At 27.9% G+C, this 26,506-nt stretch overlaps 1 protein-coding gene across 3 annotated transcripts in view; it reads right to left on the reverse strand.

Annotated features, from left to right (window-relative positions):
• LOC129975771 (recombining binding protein suppressor of hairless-like) overlaps positions 1-26,506 on the reverse strand; it is a 127,058-nt gene that overhangs the window by 55,910 nt on the left and 44,642 nt on the right. Inside the window, exon 1 of one of the 3 annotated variants that reach the window (XM_056088979.1) lies at positions 14,331-14,434. The exons of 1 other annotated variant lie outside the window; for it this stretch is intronic. In XM_056088979.1, the coding sequence (XP_055944954.1) occupies positions 14,331-14,351 (21 nt within the window). In that variant the 5' untranslated portion in view covers positions 14,352-14,434. Of the gene's footprint in view, positions 1-7,791; positions 8,057-14,330; positions 14,435-26,506 lie in introns of those variants that run through there. One more of the 3 variants, XM_056088983.1, reaches the window with a different exon arrangement.

Raw genomic sequence — 26,506 nt, forward strand, 5'->3', positions numbered from 1 at the left:
GCATTTTTAGCCGACATAACTACAAAAACGCCTCATAACAAATTTCATAATATTTAAGACATTGCGTTTTAAATTATCACGCTTCTATGCATGCAAATAAACAGAACGAAAGACGGCCAACTCTGCGAAGGATCTGGTTCCAAATTTGATATATACATACACTACAGATAATCTCTGTGCTAAATTTTATTCATCTAGACCTTTTAACTTTGCAGTTATCGTGTTTTCTTATATTCAGATAGAGGCTTACTTATACTAAATGTAGAGGCTTCCTCTACGTCCATACAATAAATCCTCACAACAGGTTTCGTTCCAAATTTGATATCTATAAATCTGGTGTAAAGACAATATGTCAAATTTCATCTATCAAGCTCAAAGCGTTTTTGAAACACCGTATTCACATGTAGAAAGCCATAATTCCAAAAAATGTGCTTTTCAGTTTCAAGAATGTGTGAAACGTGATGAATCGTCAATTGTTTGACGATTGCCTCTTCGTACATGAAAAAGTGAGCAATAGATAAAATTGTTCATAAATCGAAATCTTCATATTTTTTTTATTTTTTTATCGAAAAGTACCATAAGTTTCAAACTTTTGAGGATAGTGAGCGATCCAGAAGATCTCCGCAATTAAACCATTTGTATAAAAAGTAATGTTAAGCGTTCAAGATAATCTATCAATGAGTTCACTTTCAAGTCAGAATTAAGAGATCGGTTCTCACTTAATATTTCAAATAATGAAAAATGCCATTAAAAATACAAGTTCCAATGAATTTGCGACAAATAAGAAACCTTTTATAAGTAATTGTAACAGAGAAAAGCGGATCGAGTTTTGCAAAGAGGCAATTAAGAAAGCCTTTATCTTTCAGGGAATCTGTCCTTTTTAGTGATGAATCAAATTAAATAGGCATGGGTCAAATGGCCGAATGCATTCTGGAGAAAACTAAATCAACAGACGCTAACAAAAAAATTTATGTGAAACTATTAAACATGATGGTGGAGGCGTCAATAAACGTGGTGTAGCGTGTATGAGTGATGCTGATCTCAATAATATATTTTTATAAAAAAAGAATATAAATAAGTACACGATTCTTGGAATTCTAAACTAAAAAAATCTTAATCAAATCAGAAAAATTCCTGTTGTTTTCCCTTGGAATTACATTAATTTTCCAGCCAGACAACGATCCTAAACACATCTCCAAGATTTGCCAAGAATGGTGCCTCTATCAAGAAAAACAGCAATTTCAAAGTTCACTTCAATCTCCCAATTGAAACTTCATTGAATATTTATGGAAGAAGTTGGTCGAAGGGCTTAAAAAAACGACATTAAGAGGAATTTTAAATAAAAATGTCATTTAGCTATATTTGGAGCAACCTAACGCCTAAAATAATAACAATAAGAAGAAAAGGAAATAAAGAAATTGGTGGCAATCAAAATGTTTGAGAAAAGTAATAAACGCCAAAGAAAGGCCAAACGCATAGCTTGAATAGCATGAAAAATATCTTTCATAAACTATATAAATAATGTGAGGAAACTTTTTTTGCTGATCATGAATAACATTTTTTGTTTGTTACTTTAAATTTATTATTTGAGTATCTAGATATTTTTTCTATATAATTTTAATAAATAATTCCAGCAATTGTTTGTTAATAATGGCAATAAATTGTTGTGTAAAAAACAAAATTAATCATACAGTTTTTTTTTTTTTCAACACACTCTATAGAGCTACTTAGAGACTCATTAAACACCAGATTACGAAACAGAGCCCATTTGAAAATTTAACATGAAAAACGGCATTTTGGTAGGAGAAGGGAAGGGGAAAGTGGCGTTTGCATAGTTCAATATTTTGAGACAGAATTTATCATATAATCCACAACAATCAAAATGCATAATAATTAAATTGATATCATTATTTTTTTTTTAATTTTACAATAGTAAAAGAATTATTTTTGAACAAATAATATTTCTGAAAATTATCGTGAAAAAAAAAAACAGTTTGCTTAGTTCGTAGTTCTTAAAAATTTCAAAAATATCCCTTCGAGCATTCCTTCCTTAAAACATTCCTGCTTTCTAATCCATAAATGCGACCATAAATCCATAAAGCATGTGGTTCACAAGTTTGCCTTGTAGAACACATATATCATATTATCATATCATTTGAAATCTCGTATTCTACAGAAAATCAAAGTATTTTTAGGTAACTATGAAATGACTGATATTTCACGTATTATTTTTCTATCTCCCGTAATATTTAGTAATCTACAGCTTAACGTATTAATGGCAAATTGGCACGGCAGAACTGAAAATCCCGGAAATCTCTCGCGTACCCCTGAATAAACATGTTAATTTCCCCCTTCTCCCGGATAAAATTGGCAAATCTTGGGAACAGCCGTGAATGTTACGTTCAGTCTCATGCATGAGCATTTTGTGTTTCGTGGTGAAGAAAACCAAATACGCGCTTTGGACGCTTTGTTTTTCCCGTCAGACTAAAATAAAAATTTAACATACAACTACAATTTCAGTAACAAGATCATCTACCAAATTTCACTTATTTAAATCGTTGTTGTTACATTTTTCAATTATCGCTTTTACATGCATGAATATACAGACAGGCACTGATTCAAAATTTGATACAATCTCTATGTTAGATGCTAAAATTGTGAATTAGATATTATTAATCAAGCTATTAGGTTCACATATATTCGTAGTATACCAAAAAAAAATCCTCTAAATTAATTAGTTCAAAATTTAACAGAAATCTGAAAATTTGGTTTAAAGACTACATACCAAATTTTATCCGTCTAGCTCAAAGCGTTTTTGAACTATCATGTTCTCAGACAGTCAGTCAAGATTTTTTTTTAAAAAAATAAAGTGTTTTCGCACAAAGGTTTGTCTGGGAATTCATAGAAAACTCAAACTCTAATTTTCTGACGATTACATTACTTTCTCTTTTTATACTTAGTATAAGAGAAAATAAAAATATCAAGACTTTTCTTCTAATCCAGACAATAAAAATATTAAAAATTTCATTGTTTATCAATAGGAAAAGTGCAATCAAATAAATAAAATAATAGATTATTTAATTCTTTTCCACAGATGTGGATAGAAAGGCGCACAGAAAATCATCGAATGCCAAGTGTATTGTTTAGCATCGTCGTATAATGATGACAATAGAGAAAATATTTGAAAAGTGCTTCATTCCATCTATGTATATGGCCCAAAATATGACATACATTTTTTAATTTTAATTTAGAAATATCATATAATAAATTTCATTCGCTTAAAAAATGTTTGAATTTATATGCTCATTTACACAAAGTCGGAAAGTCAAATAAATAAAGTAAGCAACAGCATAAGAGATCCACAACTTTACGGCCCAAAGGCTTCGAGATATATTTATTTATTTATTGGGGATATTTTTAAAATAATCTAATTTTGTGCTTCCATTTAATTTACAGGGGCCATGTCCTCCGATACATTCAAACTAAAATCAAGTGTCGTTTCAATTTCGGAACGGTACATTTCAAATTTGTTTCCAGATCATTGCAGTGCAGTCTGTATAGTAACTGGCTTACTAAACAGACTGCGAGTCAATATCTCGAATAAACTTTGAATATTCAGAACACCCTGAAAATATTTGGTAATTTTTATCCTTTTGTTTAAAATTTTTCATTTGTTATATGTGAGACATAGAAACCAACAACCTTGAACATGATCCATGTTTAAATGCAATAAAATTAGGGTTTCTCGTAATATTTATTAGTTAAAAAATTCCTAATATAGATATTAAATGAAACATTATAAAAAATATTTGGCAGTGAAAGACGCAAGTAGATAACAAAAACTTGAATTGCCTTAAGATGTCTAGAAACTTTAATCTGATGCCGATATGCAATGCATACACAGACTTCATTACAAAAACGAGTTTATTAGACTCGGCGAGACTTAACAGAGGAGATTAATTAAAAGATACAGATTATATTTTAGGGGGATTACAATATTTTTTTTCCTGTATTTTCCATATATTATACAACAGAATGCAAAAATCATATACCATAGATTAGGTAATGTTGATCCCACAACTTTTCCGCCTATTTCTACATTAAATTACCACTTATGAAGCATAATCTTTAATGATTTTATCTGCGTGATGTCAAAGCAAATTTTTTCAATTAACATGAATAATAATACTCTAAAATTATCTTTTCCATCTACAATTTACGATAGGGGTTATACGAATTCCTTACGTTGATCACTGCCGGTGATAGTTTCGGAAAATATCATTCGAAGAAAGAAAAAAAAAAAAAAATTCAGTACAAATATCTGTTTAAACTTTTTCGTATATTTTTTATTGAAAGTGTAGGTCCCCTTCTTCCACACAAAATTGCAAATCTTTTTTGACAAAGGACAAACCAACATTTGACAGAGAACTATAACTGTAGTCACAAAATCTTACACCAAATTTCAATTATCCAAATTGTCGTGTTTATATGCAAATCAAGGTACAAGCCGACTAACAGTCAAACCCATGACGGATTTACCTTCAAATTTCAAATGGATTTACATCTAAATGCTACAATTGTATAGCAAATTTTAATTATCTAGCTCTTAGCGTTTTATAATTAACATGCACTCAGACAACTAGATTTCCTCTGAATAAATTTCGTTCAAAATTTGATAGAATTCTGAAAATTAGGTTTTAACTATATAAACCAAATTTCATCCATCCGGCTCAAAGCGTTATTGAGATTCAGGGAAATCTGAAACATGGGGATTCGTTAAAATTTCAAGTTCGAATTTTTTGAAGATTACAACATTTTCTCGTATGTAAAAATTTCGTATAAGAGAAAATAAAAAATTTTAAACAAATGACATGACAAGATAAATCTCTAATTCGAACAAAAAAATTAAATCAGTTTTTTTCTCCAAATAGATTTGTCAATAAAAAAACACTTCAAATGTTTGATTTATTAACAAAAAATATTTCCATTCTTGATTTTTTGAAAGAAAATCTATAAATGAAAACACATTAAAAATTTGAGATATTTTTCTATTCAAATTAACGAAAAATTAAAGTTTTTTTATAACAAACTTTATATATAAGCCACTTTAAATGGAAATTCATTAATTCAATTAATTACATACATACAGAGAAGTACTGTGATTGACGTTTTTAGTCCGGTCCGAATACTAAGAAATCGGGAGGAACAACTGTAAAAAATAAATTTTTCTCTGTTTGTATTCGAAAAAAAAAAAAATATTAAAAGTAAAATAATTTGGATAAAGTTTCATAGTTGTAGAGTTGATTCAAATTTTTGATAAAATCTTCCAAGAATTTTTTCAAAACAGTGATTTTTTTCGAAAGCAGTAAGAATATCGGACAACGAACCTTTTTCGAAACGTTCAGTCCATGAACATATTTTCAAGCAACGAACATTTTACAAAACAAACATAAAAATCGACGTTGCCTCTACCGATGTTATCAATCTAGCACTCAACGATAAAATGCGTCGACACATTTTGAAGAACTACATCTTATCACACCAAATTAAAGAACAATTTTAAATTTTACTTGCGCAAAAAGTAAGCATCTCTAGACCAAATTTATCGTATTTTCAGAAAATCTATGATAAAAGAACTGACAGCTTCCTGCCTTATAAATATGGCATTGCATATAACGATCATATGCTAATATGGATCATGTTCTTCAATCACCTCCTGAATTCGAATTTCTTCATTGTGCAATGAAAATAAACAAAACAGCGCCATATTTATAATGTTTCTTTTAATATCCGAGCCGTCATTCAGAACAAATGAAATTTTATTGTTGTTGTTTCTAATGGCACTTGCCATGGGCAAGCTCGCTGATGAAGCCAGCGATTTTAAGCCAAGGGTGCGTCTCTTGTTTTTCAGTAGCGCCAACTAGGGCCAGCAGTACGTCTTAGCTACTCACGCATCACATTCGCTTGCACAGCCTCTTTTTACAGAGGGGCACATTCACACATCTCACAGATAGAACAGATGAAGAACAACCATGCCCGAACCGGGACTCGAACCCAGGACGCTCAGATCACGGGCGCTGCCCTATGCTAGGAAGCCGGCATGAAATTTTATAAACATATTAAGCTATCGCATTTATTCAAAGCACGTCACATTGAAAATATTAAAAGCAATTTTTTGTGTGTGCATGTTATATTGACAACAATTAAAAATATTTTGGGTAGCAAAATCAAAGTGGCATTGTACCGCTGATTCAATGAGAATCTTGCACTACTACATGAGAGTTAAAGGAATTTAAACTATACTATCATTTTACTTCAAAAAGGGGAAAAAAAGATTTAACTTTTTATTATTAGAGACAATTTCTCGGGAAAAGAGATTTGGTCAAAAAGAAAGGGTTTCTTTTTCTCATGAAATACTAAGTATTGGTTTTAAATAAATAAAAGAAAAGCAATCAGCATAAATATGAATTTAAATATATCTTTTCATTTTATTCATAAAAGAGAACAAAAGTAATTTCACTTTTGTTTTGAGCGGAATCTCTTCAAGTACAAATTTAGAAAAAACATTTTTTCTCGTGAACTATAAAATGGAAATGATTTAAATTAATGAGAGATAAAACGTAAGTAAATATTTTAAATACAATTATTTTTGTGCTTGTTTTCGTCGATATAATTAAAAATATTTCAATAATTAGGAAAAAATAATTGGTCGAAAGGAAAAATAGCATCATACTTCATTTTTGGAATTTGAAGACAGAGTAAAAACCGTTTTCACAAATAATAGTTTCCAAAAATACCGATAGTAAACATTTTGCTCATGAAATTAAAAAATACCCATGATAATCTGTCAGTGAAAAAGATGCTTTTCCGATGCATTTATAGGAATTTTATGGATCATTTTCTTTGTTTTAATTTGCCATGCTTTCCAATTTATAATAAAATATTTTGGAAGATTAATAATGTATAAGTAACATAAATTTTTATATCTTTAAACAGAAGAAACATTAATATTACTCGTAACATTTTTACGAAAAAATGAGCAATTAGTTATTAAAAAAATATACAGGTTATTTTATAGCTTTTTCCCCCATCAACAAACAATATACAACAACATATAGAAATTACTACAAGCTGCCAACAAGTGTATTATAATAACGGATAGTAAGAATGAAAAGAAAAGCATTGCTAAAGAAAGAAAGAAAAAAAAAACCCAGTAAATTTAAAACAAATCGTTCATTTTAAAGCTATTATTATTTCCATTAGTTTAGTATTGCAAAAAGTAAAGATAACTCTTAATTAAACGTTGATATATAGTCAAAAACAAAAGAAAAATTAAAAAAATTTATAACAAGCCGCTTGAAAACTAATTCCTTTTTTAACATAAATATAGGTAAATCAAATTATTGCAAGAGAGAACCCAAAATGCTTCATAAATATGCTTAATATTTTTAAATAAAATTTATAAAAATAAATTTTGTCCAAAAATATTTATTAAAAAAAGACGCCAGTAAAAACTGTTGTTTATTTGCGGGTCGAAATTTCCTAGTTTTTGAGATATACCATCAAAGCGCTCGCTATATTTTTAAGAGATATTTTATTCATATTATTATAAAAATTATTATTATTTTATAAACGGTACATCTTTTCCAAATTTACTATTTATTCTATGTTTATCTTTAAAAAATGGATTTTCTATATTTATCAAAAAAAAAAACAAAAAAAAAACAGTCATATTGACAACATAAAAAGAAAAATAATTTCAGCAAATTATCTAAATACGATCGAGCTTACCTTGTTCCATTCCTGAATTTGAACTTGAACTCATATAGAAAATATGTCGTACTATTCCAATTCGAGGTAACACATCAAGATTGAAGCTTGAATAAATAACGAACAATTGAACAATAAATGAACTGAAATCTATGGCAAGTAAACCTACTACTAAACAGAAGAAGAGAACACCGAATGATCTCGGAACGGACCCGGCTAAAAATAAATCAGAACGAAATCCATTCCACTACAGAAGATATCTTCCGAATTAAAGCATCACACACAACATATTTCCCACTGCAATCAGAAAACTTCCAGCCAGCTAGCAGCTAAGAGTAAGAAGGGATGCAACAAGAAAAAAAAGGAAGAAAGAAAAAATGTATATCGTTTGGCATCACAGACCATCGGATGACACCCCATTCATAAAAAACAACATTTCACAGCCCTCTACAAAGACTTCCGCGTTGTCGATTGGCTTGGGAACGCTGAACGGACACTGCATGTTAATTGAGGATGGGGACAACCGACGATTATACTACTGGCTCTCATCCACCGCTGCCCCTTCCACCCCTCTTCCCACCTCGATCGGGGCTGGATGAGACCATGTCAGAAACCGAATCTTTCTCTGTAATCGATGAAAGGGTTCGATCCGAAACAAAGGCTTTCGAAGATTAGAGGTACAAAAGAGCAGACGACTTTTGAAAAGTGGTTGTGGACGTGATTTCGAATTGTATGTGTGTGTATGTTTGATGGGATGTTTAGGAAGGTTCAAATGAGAGAAAGGGTCAGATGTCGAAATAAATTACTGGGGGAGGAAGGAAGGCGAGAAAATGAGCAGAGAATAATAATAAAAAAGCGTTAGGATTGTTTTCGTCTGCGATTAACCTTAGGTATTGTTATGAGATATTGCCGAAAAAAGCGCGCATCCTTTTAACTCTGCCGCTCGGAAGTTAGAATTACGCATTCTTCACAGGTAAAAGACTGAATCGTGTTTTGATAAAAATTGTTAAACTATGTTCTAAAGTTGCAATTCAAAATCATTTATGGCTACATTTTTATTCCTTTACTACCAGATAAGCACATAAAGGGTTATACAAATAATTGCCTTTTCATATTTATTTTATTTAATTAGCATATTTCTATCGAATTGATTCAGAATAAATTTAAAAGATACAATTCAATGCTAGAATTGTACGAACCGTCATTTTGGCTATACTCAGGGTGAGAGGTCGCGAGGACCTAGGAAGGAAGGAATACACGATGATCTTAATCTGCATAAACACCGGGAATGTTCTCCTTACCATTTTCTCATACAATTTCATAATATGACGAGTTTTACGCTTGACTTCACCATATAGTAAAGAGAATCAAATATAAATTTTGGATTCCTTCCGTTAAACCGACAGTATTCAAAATTTGGTAGCATATCTACAATTGTTATGTCGAAACCACATGCCAAATTCCATTTATCTGAGCAATATCTTGCAATATTGTTCACATATTATGAATAAACAAATCAAAAGCCAATCCACTGCTAGATATAAATTTTGGATTCCTTCCGTTCCACCGACAGTATTCAAAATTTGGTAACATATCTACAATTGTGATGTCGAAACCACATGCCAAATTCCATTTATCTGAGCAATATCGTGCAATATTGGTCACATATTATGATTAAACAAATCAAAAGCCAATCCACTGCTAGATATAAATTTTGGATTCCTTCCGTTCCACCGACAGTATTCAAAATTTGGTAACATATCTACAATTGTGATGTCGAAACCACATGCCAAATTCCATTTATCTGAGCAATATCGTGCAATATTGTTCACATATTATGATGAAACAAATCAAAAGCCAATCCACTGCTAGATATAAATTTTGGATTCCTTCCGTTCCACCGACAGTATTCAAAATTTGGTAACATATCTACAATTGTGATGTCGAAACCACATGCCAAATTCCATTTATCTGAGCAATATCGTGCAATATTGTTCACATATTATGATGAAACAAATCAAAAGCCAATCCACTGCTAGATATAAATTTTGGATTCCTTCCGTTCCACCGACAGTATTCAAAATTTGGTAACATATCTACAATTGTGATGTCGAAACCACATGCCAAATTCCATTTATCTGAGCAATATCGTGCAATATTGTTCACATATTATGAATAGACAAATCTAAAGACAATCCACTGCTAGATACATTTGATATAAATTTGATTTTAATAAAAAAAAATCATATCGCAAATTTAATCAATTTAGTACATTCTACTGTTGATTTAATGTGCTCACAAGCAGAATGACGGACAGACTTCACCATAATGAATTGCGTCTGCATTTTGAAACATATTTATAATTAAGATGTAAAGATTCTTATCTTATTTCATCATCTTTTATCAATTTTTTCTTATTGCTGTATTCACAAACATGAAAATACATAATTCCAAAAACGTATTTCTCGAATTTAAAGGGGTGAGAAACAAAAAGATTCATCAAAATTTCGAGGTTGGAATGTTAAATAGGGATTCAGGTATTATGATTCGAATATTTTGATGATTAATGAACTATCTATTTTTACGTATACGTTCATGAAAAAGTAATAATAATAATAATAACATATCAAACTTAAGAAAAACATGAAAACATATAAAATAATTATACTTAACATATCAGCAACAAATACCCATAGTAAATATAAAAATTCAATTTCCGGTAATAACAAAGGAGAAAGTTACTGTATGCTTGTAAGCTTGTAAGTGTTCTACAAAACAAACTTGTAGACCGCATGCTATCAAATTTGGTAATGTTTAGGGGTTAGAATGTGGGAATATTTTAAGAGAGGAACGCTCGAAGGGATATTTATTAACTACGAATTAAGCAAACTTTTTTTTCCGCAACAGGTTTCGAAAATATTATTTGTACAGAAATAATTCTTACGTCATTGCAAAATATTAAAAAAGAACATAGTGATACCAATTTAATTGTGCATCTTTTCTATTAATTTCAAGAATTTTTTTGAAAATTAATATGATTTGCAATAATTCCACTGTTGCCATATCATATTTCATCGCTTTATAAAATCTTTAATCGTACAGTTTTCTCTTTGTTAAAAACACTAACACGCACTCAAACATATAAATTAACTTTAGTTTTTTCAAACAAATTTAAACGTAGGTTATCCTTTTAATCAAAGATTTTTGCTTTCTTTTTAATTTTGCAATACAATAGTAAGAAATAAATGTATATAAAGTGCAACTAAAAAAACAAATGCTCAAATTCTGCGAGTTCATAATTTGAAAAAAAAAAATCTTAACTTTACATGATTCGATTGCATAAATAAATAAAACATGAACAACAGAATAAAATATATGTATTATATATTGTAGAAAATACTGGATAACATTACATAATAACAAATATTAAAATTTATGATTATTAAATGAAAATTAATGCAATGTATGAGTCCGTTTCTTTGTAATTAATATTGTAATCAAGTATAGGTCAGATTCATGTTGTAACAGTCGCATTATATCCATTTTAATGGACCGATCCAGTTTTGCAAAAATTTGTTTTATTAAAAGCAATTGAAAATATCATTGTATTAAAAATTTAAACAAAGAGTGTACTTTTTACATTTATTTTGAACATGTATGGCATTTTTTTTGCAAAAAATTATATCAAAACTGTCGTGTCATTCATAGTTTGAGCTTCCTTTTTTATGATGCCAAAACTATATTTTATCCCAATTTGAGAAAAATTTTGAAAAATAATTGAATTTAAATTGTAAGATAACCTACTTCTGTTAGAAAATGCATTTATTTTTCTTTGTATTGCTAGTTTTTTTAGTAAAATATTTTTCAGCGCAATTTGAAAATTAAAATACGATGATTAATTCCGCTTTTAATTTTTTTATATTAAATAAAACGCAATTTTAAAAATATATATTTCCAAATAAGTTTTCATACATTTACTTTTCAAATACAATAAAGACCCTTCTTCTCATTTTTTCATGAGATTTCGTTTTTCATATATGTATTATAAATAGGTTAAATACTCAATTTAATAAAATAATTACTTTAAAAACAGCCATAACCAAAATAAACATTAAACATAAGATATTTTCTTTTGAATCTTTTAGCTTAATCTTTTCAACGGTTGATTATAAAAACATAATAATTACCGCCATTAGACTGAAAATAACTAAAGCATTCAAATTGGTATATCAAAAATTAGTCTGAATATTAATATATTCACGCAAGGTTTCTCACACAATCCCATTCATTTTTTTTTTTTTTTTTTGTCTTTTTTAATTTTCTTATGCTTTAAAAAATACTAAAAATTATATAAATTAAAATTTTAAAAAAATGTGTGATATAATTAGATAAATATTATTAATATAATGCGTCTAAGGTGGTTCAGTAATTATAATACTAGAAAATAGCCTAGTAACATAATGTTTATATGAAAATTTATACAAAAGTCGGAGAATGTTGCGGATGATTTCTTGAAATGATATGAAACACATTAAGTAGAATATGGAACCAATTAGAAATAATAAATGGCTCTTAAAGATATTTCATGTCAACAAACAAAATGTATAAATCTTATTCTAAGTAAGAGCTACATTCTTTTTCCGCTATGAATAAAATATGAAAATTTAACATAATTTACCTAATTTAAATTTTATATTATAGCAATAAGTCAATGATTAAAATATTAAATTTGCTTTTCAAAAAACATTATTTTTTTCCAAATAAAATTATGTGAATATATGTTTCCCTTTAATAAAAAGAAAACATATCACAATAAAAAAATAATATATACCGAATGTAACGACAAGTAATTTAACTTCCGAATTACCGATGACAAAATAATTTCATCGATGTCATTTTGACAAATTTCAATATTTTATATTACAATCAATTCACTTGATTTAATTTTAAAAGCCCAAAATGCAAGAGATCAAGAAAGAAATATATTAAAATTATTATATTAATATAATAATTACAAAATATGCAATTATCATGTATATATATGAAACTTTTTGAGTTATATGATTAAAATATATATGAATACAACAAAACCAGAAAAATAATACAGATGTATACATATAGCCTATACAATATGATATAATAATAATATATATATGTGTAAAACTTACAGATCAAAAAGAAATTTTACAGATGTATTTTCATTTTTTTTTTATCAGATTGCTTTATTATCAATTGCTATATAATAATTGCTTTATAATGCTTTATATAATATTATCTCTTTAATCGAAAAAAATGCATAAGAAATACAAAATTCATTTCATAAATAATGCAATAGCGGATTACAATATACACATGAATTACATAGTCGCATGTTTTTTTTTGTTTTTTTTTTTTTGATTACAAATAATAACGTAAAATAAAAGAATAAAAAACACAAAACGAAAAGCAATTATTCGAGAAAAAAAGAAGCAAAATTCTGCACTTTTTCAACCATTTATTTAATGAAGATTTAATATTTTTTGGCACTCTTCAAACTATATTCTATATAATATTTTTAAATGAATAATTTAATCAATTTTAAATAAATAATAATTTTTTAAATTTCAATTAATAATAAATTTTTAATAAATAAATTAAAACTACATAAATTTATAAAAATGGGAGTAAAGTTATGCGATACAATAGAATTTGGTTTTGATTGCGATAAAATTCAATTAATTCAAAAATTGGAGCTTATAAAATCTGTGTCTATAAATTAATACAGTAGAGAAAAATAACATTTCTTAAACCAAAAATTGATAAGTAATTTTAATAATTAAAAAATATTAATCTAAATATATAAATAATGGTAGTAATAAAACGATATATTGCATTCTAAATAACGCATTTGTACAATAAACGTTCTTATTTAACAGTGCAGTTCACACCTAATATATTAAAAAAAAATATTTTAAGTGGAATTTTTTTTATTATTTTTTAATGGGAATACAATGCCCGTAAAAAAAACAGACAAGCGATTATTAAAAAAAAAACGTAGTATTTAAAGAAACAATTCATAAATCATCTTATACAACAGAAATATGTTTTCATTTTTTTCTTCGTTCTTAATATTTATTTAAAATTAACCAAATTAAATCTGAATTGTAGGCGATATTTTAACATTAAGTAAATAGAAAATAATAAGATAACATAAAAATATCGAATGACCAACATAATAGTATTAAAATATGACCTAATTAATTAAATATCACTGCATTTTAAATTAAAATAATTAAAACACTAATTAATTAATTAATTTTTTTTTAAATAAAAGCTTTAGCATTAATTTTGATTAAAAGTCAATTAATTGTCATAATTTATCTCAATTCGAAAAAAAAAAAAATAGTAGTAGCACAAATATGAATGACTATGGAACACGCAGATGAATAATTAAATAGATTCCAAAGTGTGATATTAATTCAAATGAAGAAAAGGCGAAAATATTAAATTATTATTTTTAATCATCAGATTTTTTAAAACTAATTATGAAGAAATATGATTAAAAACTTTTTTTTACTTACATCGGCCCAATGGTTCTGCATAGTGAAAAGATACTTAAAATCAAAAACCAGAATCAACTTCAATCAAAATATATTCGTACCAAACGAACGCAAACACCGCACTGAACTCATCAGCTGTCCTTGCAACCTGCACTTTCCAAAATCAATTCCAGACCTGACTACGCTTTCTACATGGCGGTATCTGAAAGATAAGTTAGTTGATGTGGCGCGCAAAACAAAAAGAAATACATACAAATTCAAGCATGAACGAGTCTTTGAGCAAGATGACTCCAATCCTCGAAAAAAGAAAACGAATTAAAAAAAAAAAAAAAAAAAAACTAACCAAACGATAAATAAAAATATAAAAAAATGATGAAAAAGCACACCTGTGTCGGGAAAGATCAGGAGAAAACTCCCACAGTGCATCAAGAAGCAAAAATAAAACTTTTTTCACCGAAGGAATGAAGACAAGTTTAAAACTGAAACGGAAAACAAATCGAATTCGACCATTAAATTTAATTTATAGTCGCTCAAGAACTGCGCAGAGTTAATGACAGGAGAGGTTAAAAATTCTCACAGACTCAATTCTCGTGTGAATATTCTTTGGAATATTCTCACGGTGGGGGGAAGGGATGGATCTTTCTGAATTTCACATGCATCAGCGTTTTGTTTTTGGCGCAAATGAGTTGAGTTTGGTTTGGTGACGGAACTTGAAATCAAATGAAAGAGAATTCAAAGCAATTACAGAAAAAATCTGTTAAACGAGAAAACGCGAGAGACGGTGCGAACATTTTTCATTTTCTTTCTTGGGGAGCATCGACGCAACTTATGGTCGACTGCACATGACTCTAGCTGATCTGAAAGAACTAAAACCCAAGCATAATCAGATTACATAAACTTAAGATTATCCAGAATTCATCGACGAAATTAATAGTTCAATTTTGAAAATGTTTAGAATATGTAAATACCAATATATTTAACTTGCTCAAGATCTATTATGGACAAATCTCACACATTCGAATAGACAACATTGCGAGAAGAAACATGATTGAACCACTGCAGATTTCCATACCACACTAGAATGGAGAATTCTGAACCACAACACAGGATAGACATAAATTTGTTGGGCAGTGAGGGCTATTATTTGAGGGCTATATTATTAAAATGGAAAACTAAAGAACCAATCAGTTGGCCCCAATTACAGGTTCGATTTCGTCAAATTTTATTTCATATAAAAGTTTACGCCGTCGGTCAGTCATTCGGCAGTCATTCACATTCAATATTTTTATGTGAAATCTCAAAAGCGTTAGGTCATTGTTTCTTATCAGTAAGAGAGAAAAAAAAAACAATGACAGAACCTTTCAACCTCAAACACCTTAACAATCTCATCACTTTTTTTTTTCATCTAAAAATGCATGATGTTTAGATATGGCATAAATGATCGCTTGCTCCTATTCGTTCTTCATTTTCGAAGCAAACAGCAAAGCAAAATTTTAATTCAGACACCCAGCCACAACTACCGGACAAATTTCACCAATTAATTTGCCATTCTGCGTGGCTAATTAATCAAAATGTTCTACGTTCATTCAGCAAGTCTGATTTAAAATAGTATTTTCATTCGAAATGATAAGACGAACTTCATCAAAATTGGTTGACATTTCTAAATTAATGCCACCAATAAGAAAGGCGAACAGCTGGTCACCGAAGACGGCTACTACCTGAATAATGTAACAAATATTCATTCCAAAGTTAAGTTCAATAGTAGATTAAATGTTGCATCCTAAGTTTGTCAATAGATAATCTTAGATATTTCAAACCCATAAATAAAAGAGCAGCAATGCGCGGTTGCTAATATTCTTTTTATGTTCTTGTAAAAGGGTCTGAAAGGATTGGAAAAACAAATTGCTGCTTTAAACTCATTCTGCTTTACAAATACAAAACAGACATTCCTTTGGGAATACATCCCCCCCCCAAACCGCAAAAATAATTCGAAAAGAGAAACTAATAATTGCACTACATTTGGTTTGATCGACATAAACATTCTCACAAACATGTAGCAAGAACGGATTTGCAGATGGCATATTTTCAGAATAATAACAGGCACCCACATCGAAAATTTGCAAAAAAAAAAAAAAAAAAAAAAAGGTAAGACATGTGTTTTGTCATAAAATAATCAAATATAATCACATATTTAACAGAATAACTAATCTAAGTTGTTCCATTAACTTTCCATGTATAGCAAAACTTCGGCAGAATAAACTGTAAAACAAGACACCTGTCTGACCTCAACGAGTAAATTAACACTTAGACATCATGCTTTAAAAATTATTATAACATATTTATCTCAAGATGTAACACTGTAAGCAGCACATTTGATTTTATATTAATCAAAAATATCTCAAAACTCGCCAATACATTAAAAAAGACAGACCAAAGAATGTACATGGAGCCACTGAAATTATTTGCAAAGCAATAAAGAATTAGAGATTTGAAAATAACAATATTTCCTCTTTACCATATCTATGCGCCATTAATGCAGAAGACGATTTTCAATAAGGCCAACATATCAAAAATAATATCAAGCGTTATATCTAACCAGTATATAATCTGTGCATATCGAAGCAATTGCATTAAAAATAACAGAGTTCCCGGTGTGAAATATTAAGACTAGAAATCGAATAAAGGTAAGCTTAAGGTATAGTGCAGCAGCAAGTAATTATACTTATCTGTCAAATGTATTTGAAACTAAAGAAGTCACAGATCAAAAAGAGGGAGGAAAACGATCCCTTACCACTAGAAAAAATTTTTGTAATATAATTTTATATGATTACCAGAATTTTCAAAATGAGTATTGCATTTACAAACGATTAAAACAATGGCTTCTCAAAAAAAAATTTTTTTTTTCTTTCGCTTGTGATTCTATTTTCGATCGATAAAAATTTTTACGGTTTCATTTTATTTCAAAAATTTTGAGAGCAGCATCATAACTGAAAACGCTGTGGTAAGATTAAAAAATATATATGTAAAATAGCTAAAGAATTTTACTACAATTAAAAGAATAAAATTTTCTTTAAGTTTTGCGTTATAATACTAATGAATCTGAAGGAAGAAAAGGTCAAGAAAATTTTCGTGGAAAACTTAAAATTGTTTTTAAAAAAATGTTAAAATTAAATTGTTATTGTCTTAAACTTGTTTAGGACGGTCCACCATGAAATCACTACATACTATTTAAGAATCATTTCAAAATTTAAGGACAGAAAAAGAATGGTAGGCAATATTTATCAGATTGTAAATATTTTTAACAAAAGCAATTCTTAAAGTCATCTTGATTGATCTGATTAACATTTTACTTTTAATTTTCTTCTGCTTGTTAATTTTGTTTATTTTTCATAGCATTTGAGCTTCTTATTTTATTTTCCTGCTCATATGTTAATACATTTAGGTTTACAGAATATTTCTGTAGCCAAAATCAATACTAAGTGGAGAAAATTATATATTATATATATATATTATATTATATATATATATTATATTATATTATATATATATATATATATATATATATATATATATATATATATATATATATATATATATATAAACAATAATTTACGATGTTTACGTCGTTGCGATAACGATGAAAAACGATAATTTGTAAAAAAGCCAATCCTTCTCGAATTCCGCATGTAGTTATTAGAAATGAAGCGCTTTATCTTAATCAACTGAGCCCAAATTCATTTTATCAATTGAATCCGAAATTTTAATATTCATCTATAATTTTGGTGTCGTGAGGGCACATTGAATTCTATTTATGCATTAGTATCTTTCAATTAGAAGTTCACACAAATACGCACAAACACACACACACATATATATAGAGAGAGAAATAATCAAACAATGAATAGACAAGAATCCACATCTTTGATGCAAAATTAATAAATTCACCCATCTAGCTTCTATCATGGTGATAATAATCGAAATTAGACTGGCTGATATTCATTTCTTTCATTAAAAATATTTAAAATATAATAATAAACTTATAAAATTGTCGAATTTCATTTATACAGTTCGTGTGTTTTTGAGGCGTTGCATTCAAACATAAGTGGTAGACAAGCAGACTTCCCGCTGACAGATTTTCTCAAAAACTTTAAAATATGTACAATTTTGGTTCAAAGAATCGATTTTTTTTTATTATTATTATTAATCGTATTCACGGACAAAAAGACACAATTATACCAAAACAACTTTTTTTGGACACAAAAGAGGTTTGAAACGAAAAGTCACTTTAAAACTTCAAAGTTCATTTTAATATCTTTTCATTGTTAAAAAAAAAAGTGAAATTGTTTGAAAATAAAGAAGTACCTGTTCTCCTCGATAAAGCAGCAATATTCATTTCTCTCAGGAATTCGAAATTCTCACCAACCCTTCAATTAAAGAACACATTTCAGCAAACTATCTAATAGCAATGATTTTAAAATCCAATGTCATCAAGAAAACGAATTCAAAAACAGTTTTTCTCAATTTTACCAACACATACACTGTAATTTTACAGGCACATACTAAAATTTAGAAAAATAATGATAAATAAACATTCAAAATCGAACTTCGAACATTGGAAAGAACACAAAAACAAAGGTTTAATAACAGACTCAGCCACTCCAAACAATTTCATACCCTAAATATCGAATAATTATTTTCGGAATCGAACAATATTCTTTTTCTCTAACCTATAATTCAAAGCGAATCTTTCCGCAAAGCTGCTCAGCTTTGATTCGTAGTGTTTGTTGATCGAACCATTTTCCTGGTATCAGAATGCATCTATTGTTTCTTTTCTATTACAGAAAAGGAAGACGAATTCGAGCAACCAATCCCAAATCGAGAAATAGAAATTACAAAAATGATTAAAATTGTTTGAAATTATATATAAGTTCTATTAAACGAACAATTCGTGTTTTAATGACGGATAGCGATAGAAAACAAAATACTGTTAATTATCTTCCAAATGATTGAACCAGCTTTTCCCGTTTCTAATGTTTTCAATTCCAAAACAAATTAATCATTTTTTTTTTTTTTTCCTTTCTTAAAAATCGATGATCAACAAACTTCCGATATCCAAATTTTAATTATATAACAAAAAATACTGCATTACTAGTTTGTTTCTGAAAGATGAAAGTTATTAGATCAAAATCATTGGAAAAGACTTAGATGATTCTTAAATTTTATACAAATAATTAATTCGTTTATCGTTATATAATGTAATATGATCTGATATATGGAATAATATGGTCTAATATACTGTTCAATTCAGTATTCTGAGGCAACCACTTTTCGACGATTCTTTGACCTTGTTTCGTTATTCTTTGACCTTGATTTTCGCCATTATTAATACTTTTTTGTTCAATTTTTTTTACGAGTATCTGAATATTATGTCGTTTGTGACCGTATTATTTTAATTCAGTCTGCGAGTAATCCGAGTTTATTTTATTGTTAAATGTAAGCATCACCTCCTTTCATCTTTCCTCTCACCCCTATTTTGACGAATTAAACCCATCCTAACGCATGCGCAAAAGCGCGGAGGGTTTTACAATCCGTTGTCAAACAATATAAAATATTATGGACAAATATATAGAATAATACGGTTAAAATAATATGGGCTAATATATGTCATAATACGGTTAAAATAATATGGGCTAATATATGTCATAATACGGTTAAAATAATATGGTGTAATATATGGAATAATGTTAAAAAAATATCGTCGAATATATGGAATAATATGATTTTAATTTTGAAACACTATAAAATATATCGTGATCTTTTAAAGTCTGTTTAGCATAATATTTTTAATAAAGCCTATGATTGCAAAACACTATAGGTAGCAAAAAGTAAAAAGAAATTAACACTCATTCTAAAGATAAATCGAATTCTACAAAGACCAAAAAACATAGAGAACGCTTCATTAAATGTATATACCTAATAGAAATCATTTACAAACGTTATTGATATATTTTTACAGCATCAATTTAGTAATTAAGCTCTTTACGTTTTGTAGTTATCATGTTCTCTTGTGCTCTGACAGGCAGACAGACAGACTTTCTGTTAATGGATTTCGTCAGAAATCCATATTTGGTATACAATCCATATACCGAATTTCATCCATCGAGCTCCAGGCGTGTTTGAACTATCGTATTCAAAGATAAACATAAATCCAAAAATGTGTTCGAATGTTTTTAAGACATAAATCCAGAAAAGATTTGAAACGTGAGATTTGCCAAAATCTCGAGTTCGAATTTTTAGACGATTTACAATGTTTTGTACGAGAAAATAAAAATTAAAAGACTCAAATCACCTTAAATTCTTTCAGTATTCAAATCGATATGAAAAGAAGCTGAATTATAAATTTAGAGCATTTCTAACCTCTTGTAAGTGAGGTAAACAACAAGCAAAACAATTTTGCGGTTGTCAAAGAACGCGAACCTGAGATTTTAACTAATTCGGTCGGGGACCTTTAGTCTTTATGGTATCGATTAAATAATTGTTTAACTGCATCTGTATAGTATTTGTCTGTTTGAAAACAGATAAACGTTAAAGCGGAAACAGCTAGACAGATGGATGAAGCTTGGAACATTATCGATACCTCAAAATTATAAATCTTCATGAAATTTTGAACCATATTCCTTAACACGAAGTCTCATTTTTCCTATTCCAAATTCTCTGTTTCCTTCATATTACTATGAGGCCATATAAAAGAGGCAATATTTTAAAAAGAATTTTTTTTTAAATATGTGTTGACAATCGCACTGCATGAAAATATTATATATATTCAAACTGCCACCATTATTTAAATGCTTTAAATTCATCTCCAATGAAAATATATTATACATTTACTTAAGAGTTTATAATTAGATTTAACTTTCTAAACAAATGTGTATATGAAAAAAAAATGGTATTAAAGAGAAATTTAGTATTTATTTGTAAACTTATTTGTTAATAATTTTTCGTTTGTTCAGTACATAAACAAAATTATTTTATAAATTTAATTAAAAAGAAGTGGGAAAAAAAAACATTTTTTTCAACAGAAACATTTTTTTAATAGAAATAATCTATATAAATAAAAATGAAATTCCTAAATAATATGCACACTATAGAAATCCAATCAAATGAATAAATATTTCTCACAAATACTATTATGCATAAAGAATGCTTCGTTCAATTAATCAAATAATTAATTTTTATTAATCAAAAATGTTTCCAAATAAAGAAGAAAATTTTATTTTTATATTACCATTCCTAGTAAATCAAGATGTTATTGTTATTTTAAATAATAACAGCTGCCACTCGTGTATAATTTTTTTCTACTTTCTTAAAAATTATTTATACCTTGCTTTCAACGGCTTTTAAAAATTCTTAGTGTCCACAATATTTCCATTTTAATTAAAATTAAAAGTTGCTGACAATAATATTATATTATGTCATATAAAAATATTTTTTTATATTACAAATTGTTATAAGAATTTTTTAAATTCATGCACGCGTTCGTAATCGCTGAATATTAAACATATTTTTACTTTCTTGCATACGAGTATATCTTACGCAGCCGTGATTAAGTGTTAATAAATAGTATAACATGAAGAAAGTTTTAGTGAAAGTATTTTTTTAATTCCATAAACAATTAGTTTTATAATAATAAAGGACACCAAAATACTTTTCATCACAATGTTTTCATTCATCAATTAAATAAATTTACTATGATTATGATGAGCTAAAATAAAAGAAAGAAAATAATACGAATGTAATACCAAAAATTTAGTCAAAATTAGAAAAATGACAGTACAAATAAGCAAGTGAGGTCCGGACTGAAACAAAGAATTTTGAAAACGCGAAATCTAAACCCATCTTACATATTTATACTATCATTATTATCATAGTTATATAAAACTTTTAAACAAAATTTGCATATGCCAACCGAACAAATGCTCACTAAACATGGGAGAGTGTTATTGTAATAACACTTTGTTGTAATTAAATTATAAAAATTGTAATAAAATTATAAAAGTAATTTATTTGATAAATTTAATTATTGAACCGTTTTAAATTAAAGATCATATAGTTGTGTTCAATCATACTGAGGAATTCGATAAAAGACATGATTTATAAACCCTTTACAGTTAGAAAGGGAATAAAAATTTGCAACAAATGTCGATTTATAAAAATAAAATATACAAATGAACTAGTAAAAATAAGTTTAACGGAAAAGTTTACTAATTAAAGTTGTAATTATTTTTGATGACAAATTTGGAAGTACTGGAAAATAAAAGGTGCACAAAATGCATTGCAAAATTTTAATGATGCCAAAATCCTACTATGCTTCGCAACTTAAAAGTCGGAATCATTAATATAAAAAAACTTGCTCTATATCAAGAATATATATATACATAAGTTGCTGTAAAAGCTAAATATCCTAATATACTTACACAATAATGTTAAACATTATATACATTCAAAAGAGAAAATTAACCATATTATTTTATAATACAGAATTATAATAAGATATTTTATAATACAGAATTATCATAAAGATTAAAAAAATGAGAGAAAATAAGAAAAAACAACATAGCTTACACCTATTTTCATAATTCCCAGAAGGCAAATAGCTGATTAATATGAAGAATAATTTCAGAATAATCACTGTGGTTCAAGATTGTTTAAATCAATCAAAAAAATTTTAAAGTTTTAAAATAAATTTAATCAAATAAAACCATTCAGATTATACAAAAGAGTACATATAACATTATTCTTACGAATGTCAGTAATTTATTTAAGCTGAAGAAACTTCTAGTATACAAAATATTAAATGAACGGATTTTTAATGAATACTTACGGCAACGCGCTTGCGCAAATTAATGAAATTATATTCCAAATATATTTTTAAAAATTATATTGCCTAATGACAGGTGTAAACAAGCTGCAATGGAACTTTTTTTTACAATGAATATAAAAAGTAAAATTATATTATTAAAAATATTTTTAATTAAAATGTCGAATAAACACATAAATGAAGACCTGCCGTATGAACAATTGAAAGTTCGGTTAAATTAAATGACTAAAATAATAATTAATAAGAAAAGACCAAACGATTAAAATCTATTCATAACATTCAGTCATAAAATAAATAACATACGATTGATCAAAACAAAATTTGGAAAATAAAATGGTTAAATACTTTTGTGTTTAATTTCACAAACTAAATAAACCAAGCGATTAAAAAATGTACATAAATATTTGAAATTTTTTTATTTTTTATTTCACATTTCTTTAATTTAAAAAGAGTTAACTTCCTTTATTTTCTTACTTATTTCATAATTTATTTTTATTCCAATTCCTTCATCGTCTGTTTTTATTTATATTATTATTATTTTAAACCACGATAATGGCAAAACTTTATTTTTATACACAATGTTTAGATCGTCTGCGATAAATTTATTTATCTTTAAATGGACTTTAAACATTTCTTTAGTTCTAAAATATTACATAATTCATGCTATTTGCAAAATCATATAAACATGATAGGATGTAATCAGATAACGAAAGAGAATTCTTGTTCCGATATGAACATGGAAGAATACAAATGAATCATTCATTCTTTTTCATAATTTCTCACGTGATTCTAAAGACTGAGAGTTAAAATAGATTGACAAAAATGAATGACACTGATTATGTTTGACAAAGAGTGATGATGCATATCGTCTGCACTGAACCAAGATGTTACTAATGGTCTTCCCGTCAACTTAACTAGCAAACTGATTCTGACGATTCGCTACAGTAACAAATTCTCATGGATATCAAACTTTAAGAAAGAAAGTAGAAAAAGAGAGGGGGGAAAAATCATGGATCGAAAACCTGAAAAAATTTTTCTAAAAGAAATATTCAAAAATTTCGCAGAAAACGATTTTTTTTTTTTTTTTTTGGCCCGATCTAAAAATAGATGTATAGATGTTATGAATTTTCTAAACATATCAACAATAAGAATTTTTTTTAAAAAAAATAGCTTTTAGACTGGTCTACTAAATAACAAAATACAAGCGTTCTAATGCAGATGAATACACAGAAGTTGAAATTATTTTTTATGTATTAAGTTTGAAATTTACTTTTAACGAATTTTAAAGTCACTTGAGTGAAAAAAAAAAAAAAAAAAAGAGTTTCAGAACTACTTGAATGTGATTGAAATATTAATAATCGATAGAAGAAAATTATCCATTCTTTAATTTTATAATTAGAAATTGTCGAACTATAGAATTTAATTTTGATAGGTCGAAAAACAAGATTTAAAAAAATAAAATAATTAAATGCTTATATGGTTATCATGAGATCGAATTAAACTATTTTTAAAAAGAGAATTCCAGCAAATAAAAACTTGGGTAATGTATGGAATTAAATAATTTTAATAGTGAAAAATGCATTGTATTCGTTGTAGAATGGAAACGCATAGGTACTTAACCCTTTCTAAGGCCGTGGGAAGTATGCTTCCCACCAAATTTATCAATCTTGTATGAAATTATGTAGGTTGGCATCAGTTATGACAAATTTTTTTAGTAAGCAGAAACTTAGATGCTTCAGTTCTTTATCTCAGATAAAATGATGTGTCTTGATTAGTTACTTAATCATTAATGAACCAAATTAATTAATGAATCAAATTAAATTTATCTAATAAGCTAAATGAATCCCTTTTCTTATTCTAATTTTAAGCTTAAAAATATTTTAACATAATATGACTAGAAAAAAATATCCCTTTAAAGGGTTAAATAAGGTGTGTGTGTGTGTGTGCGATATATAAGATATTGTCAGCAGGAAGCATTCAAATGTTTAAAATATTAAAACAGGCAAAATTACACCACATAGGTATAGAAATTGCAACAACTTTAACAGAGACTGTTTAATGGCAAATTACAGCAAGCACATATTAAAATTTTTGTCGGAAGTAACTTAATATTAACACTGGCAAAAGCACACAAATAATATATGATTAAACAGCGAAATACGCTTTCTATTTTGCATAAAAAATGATAAAAATTATGTTTAAAATTAGCATTGAAAAAAATTCAATAAAAATCAGAGAAAAATAATACGGTAATGATATTAATGTCATATTTTAAATTTTACGATGATGTAAAATGCTTTCAACTCCTTCACCCCCTTTAGAAAGCCATAGAATTTTTTTTTAATATTGCAGTTAATCTTTGAAGTCTCCAAGAATGTGTGCTAAATCCCTTCGAATCCTGAAGTATGGAATTACCTGAAGTTCAAACAAACAAATGGATTTTATATATATATAAACTATAATATAAACCAGCTATAACTGATAAGCAACAGAAAATTAAAAATTTATTAATACTGGCGTGTCACATAATCTCAAGATCTAAAGAATGAGTCTTTACCAAGATGCAAAGCAGGCGACCAAGAACGAGTCTGGTGGATGAATGTTATGGCAAGCAAGATGTTCAAAATCAAAATTAGAAAACCAGAGATTTGAACTTCCCAGATTCAAGCCCTGTATAAATTTTTGCCCCCTTCTTTAATCAAACTCTTCCCCAAGAAATATTAACTTCATCAAAATTTTTGAACTCATACTCCCCACCAAATACTCTCTTTTCTCATTATTGTACTGTGGATAATTGTTGCGTTGTTATTTTGTGTATTGTGCGTAAACTTTAACTCTTCGTTTTTCCCCTTCTTTTTAATAAATCTTACCATACCTTACCTTATCTTATCTTTCAACTGACAGGGAAGCCTAGAAATTCCAAGTTGGGGAATATTCTGTGGCGAAAAGAAAAGTAAGAAAGTAAACTTTCATATTAAAGACACACACACACATACATCCTAATTATTAGTAGAGATAGAGATTATAATATATGCTTGCCTCTAGTGCCAAACCTATCTGGTTAGCCTTGAGACTAACCAGACAACACGATCGTATAGTTAGAAAGACTTTTATCTAACATAAGGACAATTATCATAATTTTTATTAAGGAGACAGGGTTCACAATATCAAACCGTTCATACATAGCGTTCACAATATCAAACCGTTCATACATAGCGTTCACAATATCGAACCGTTCATACATAGCGTTCACAATATCAAACCGTTCATACATAGCGTTCACAATATCAAACCGTCCATAATTAGCGTTCACAATATC

This window comes from Argiope bruennichi, chromosome 7 (genome assembly GCF_947563725.1).
Source record: "Argiope bruennichi chromosome 7, qqArgBrue1.1, whole genome shotgun sequence".
Lineage (NCBI taxonomy): Eukaryota > Metazoa > Arthropoda > Arachnida > Araneae > Araneidae > Argiope > Argiope bruennichi.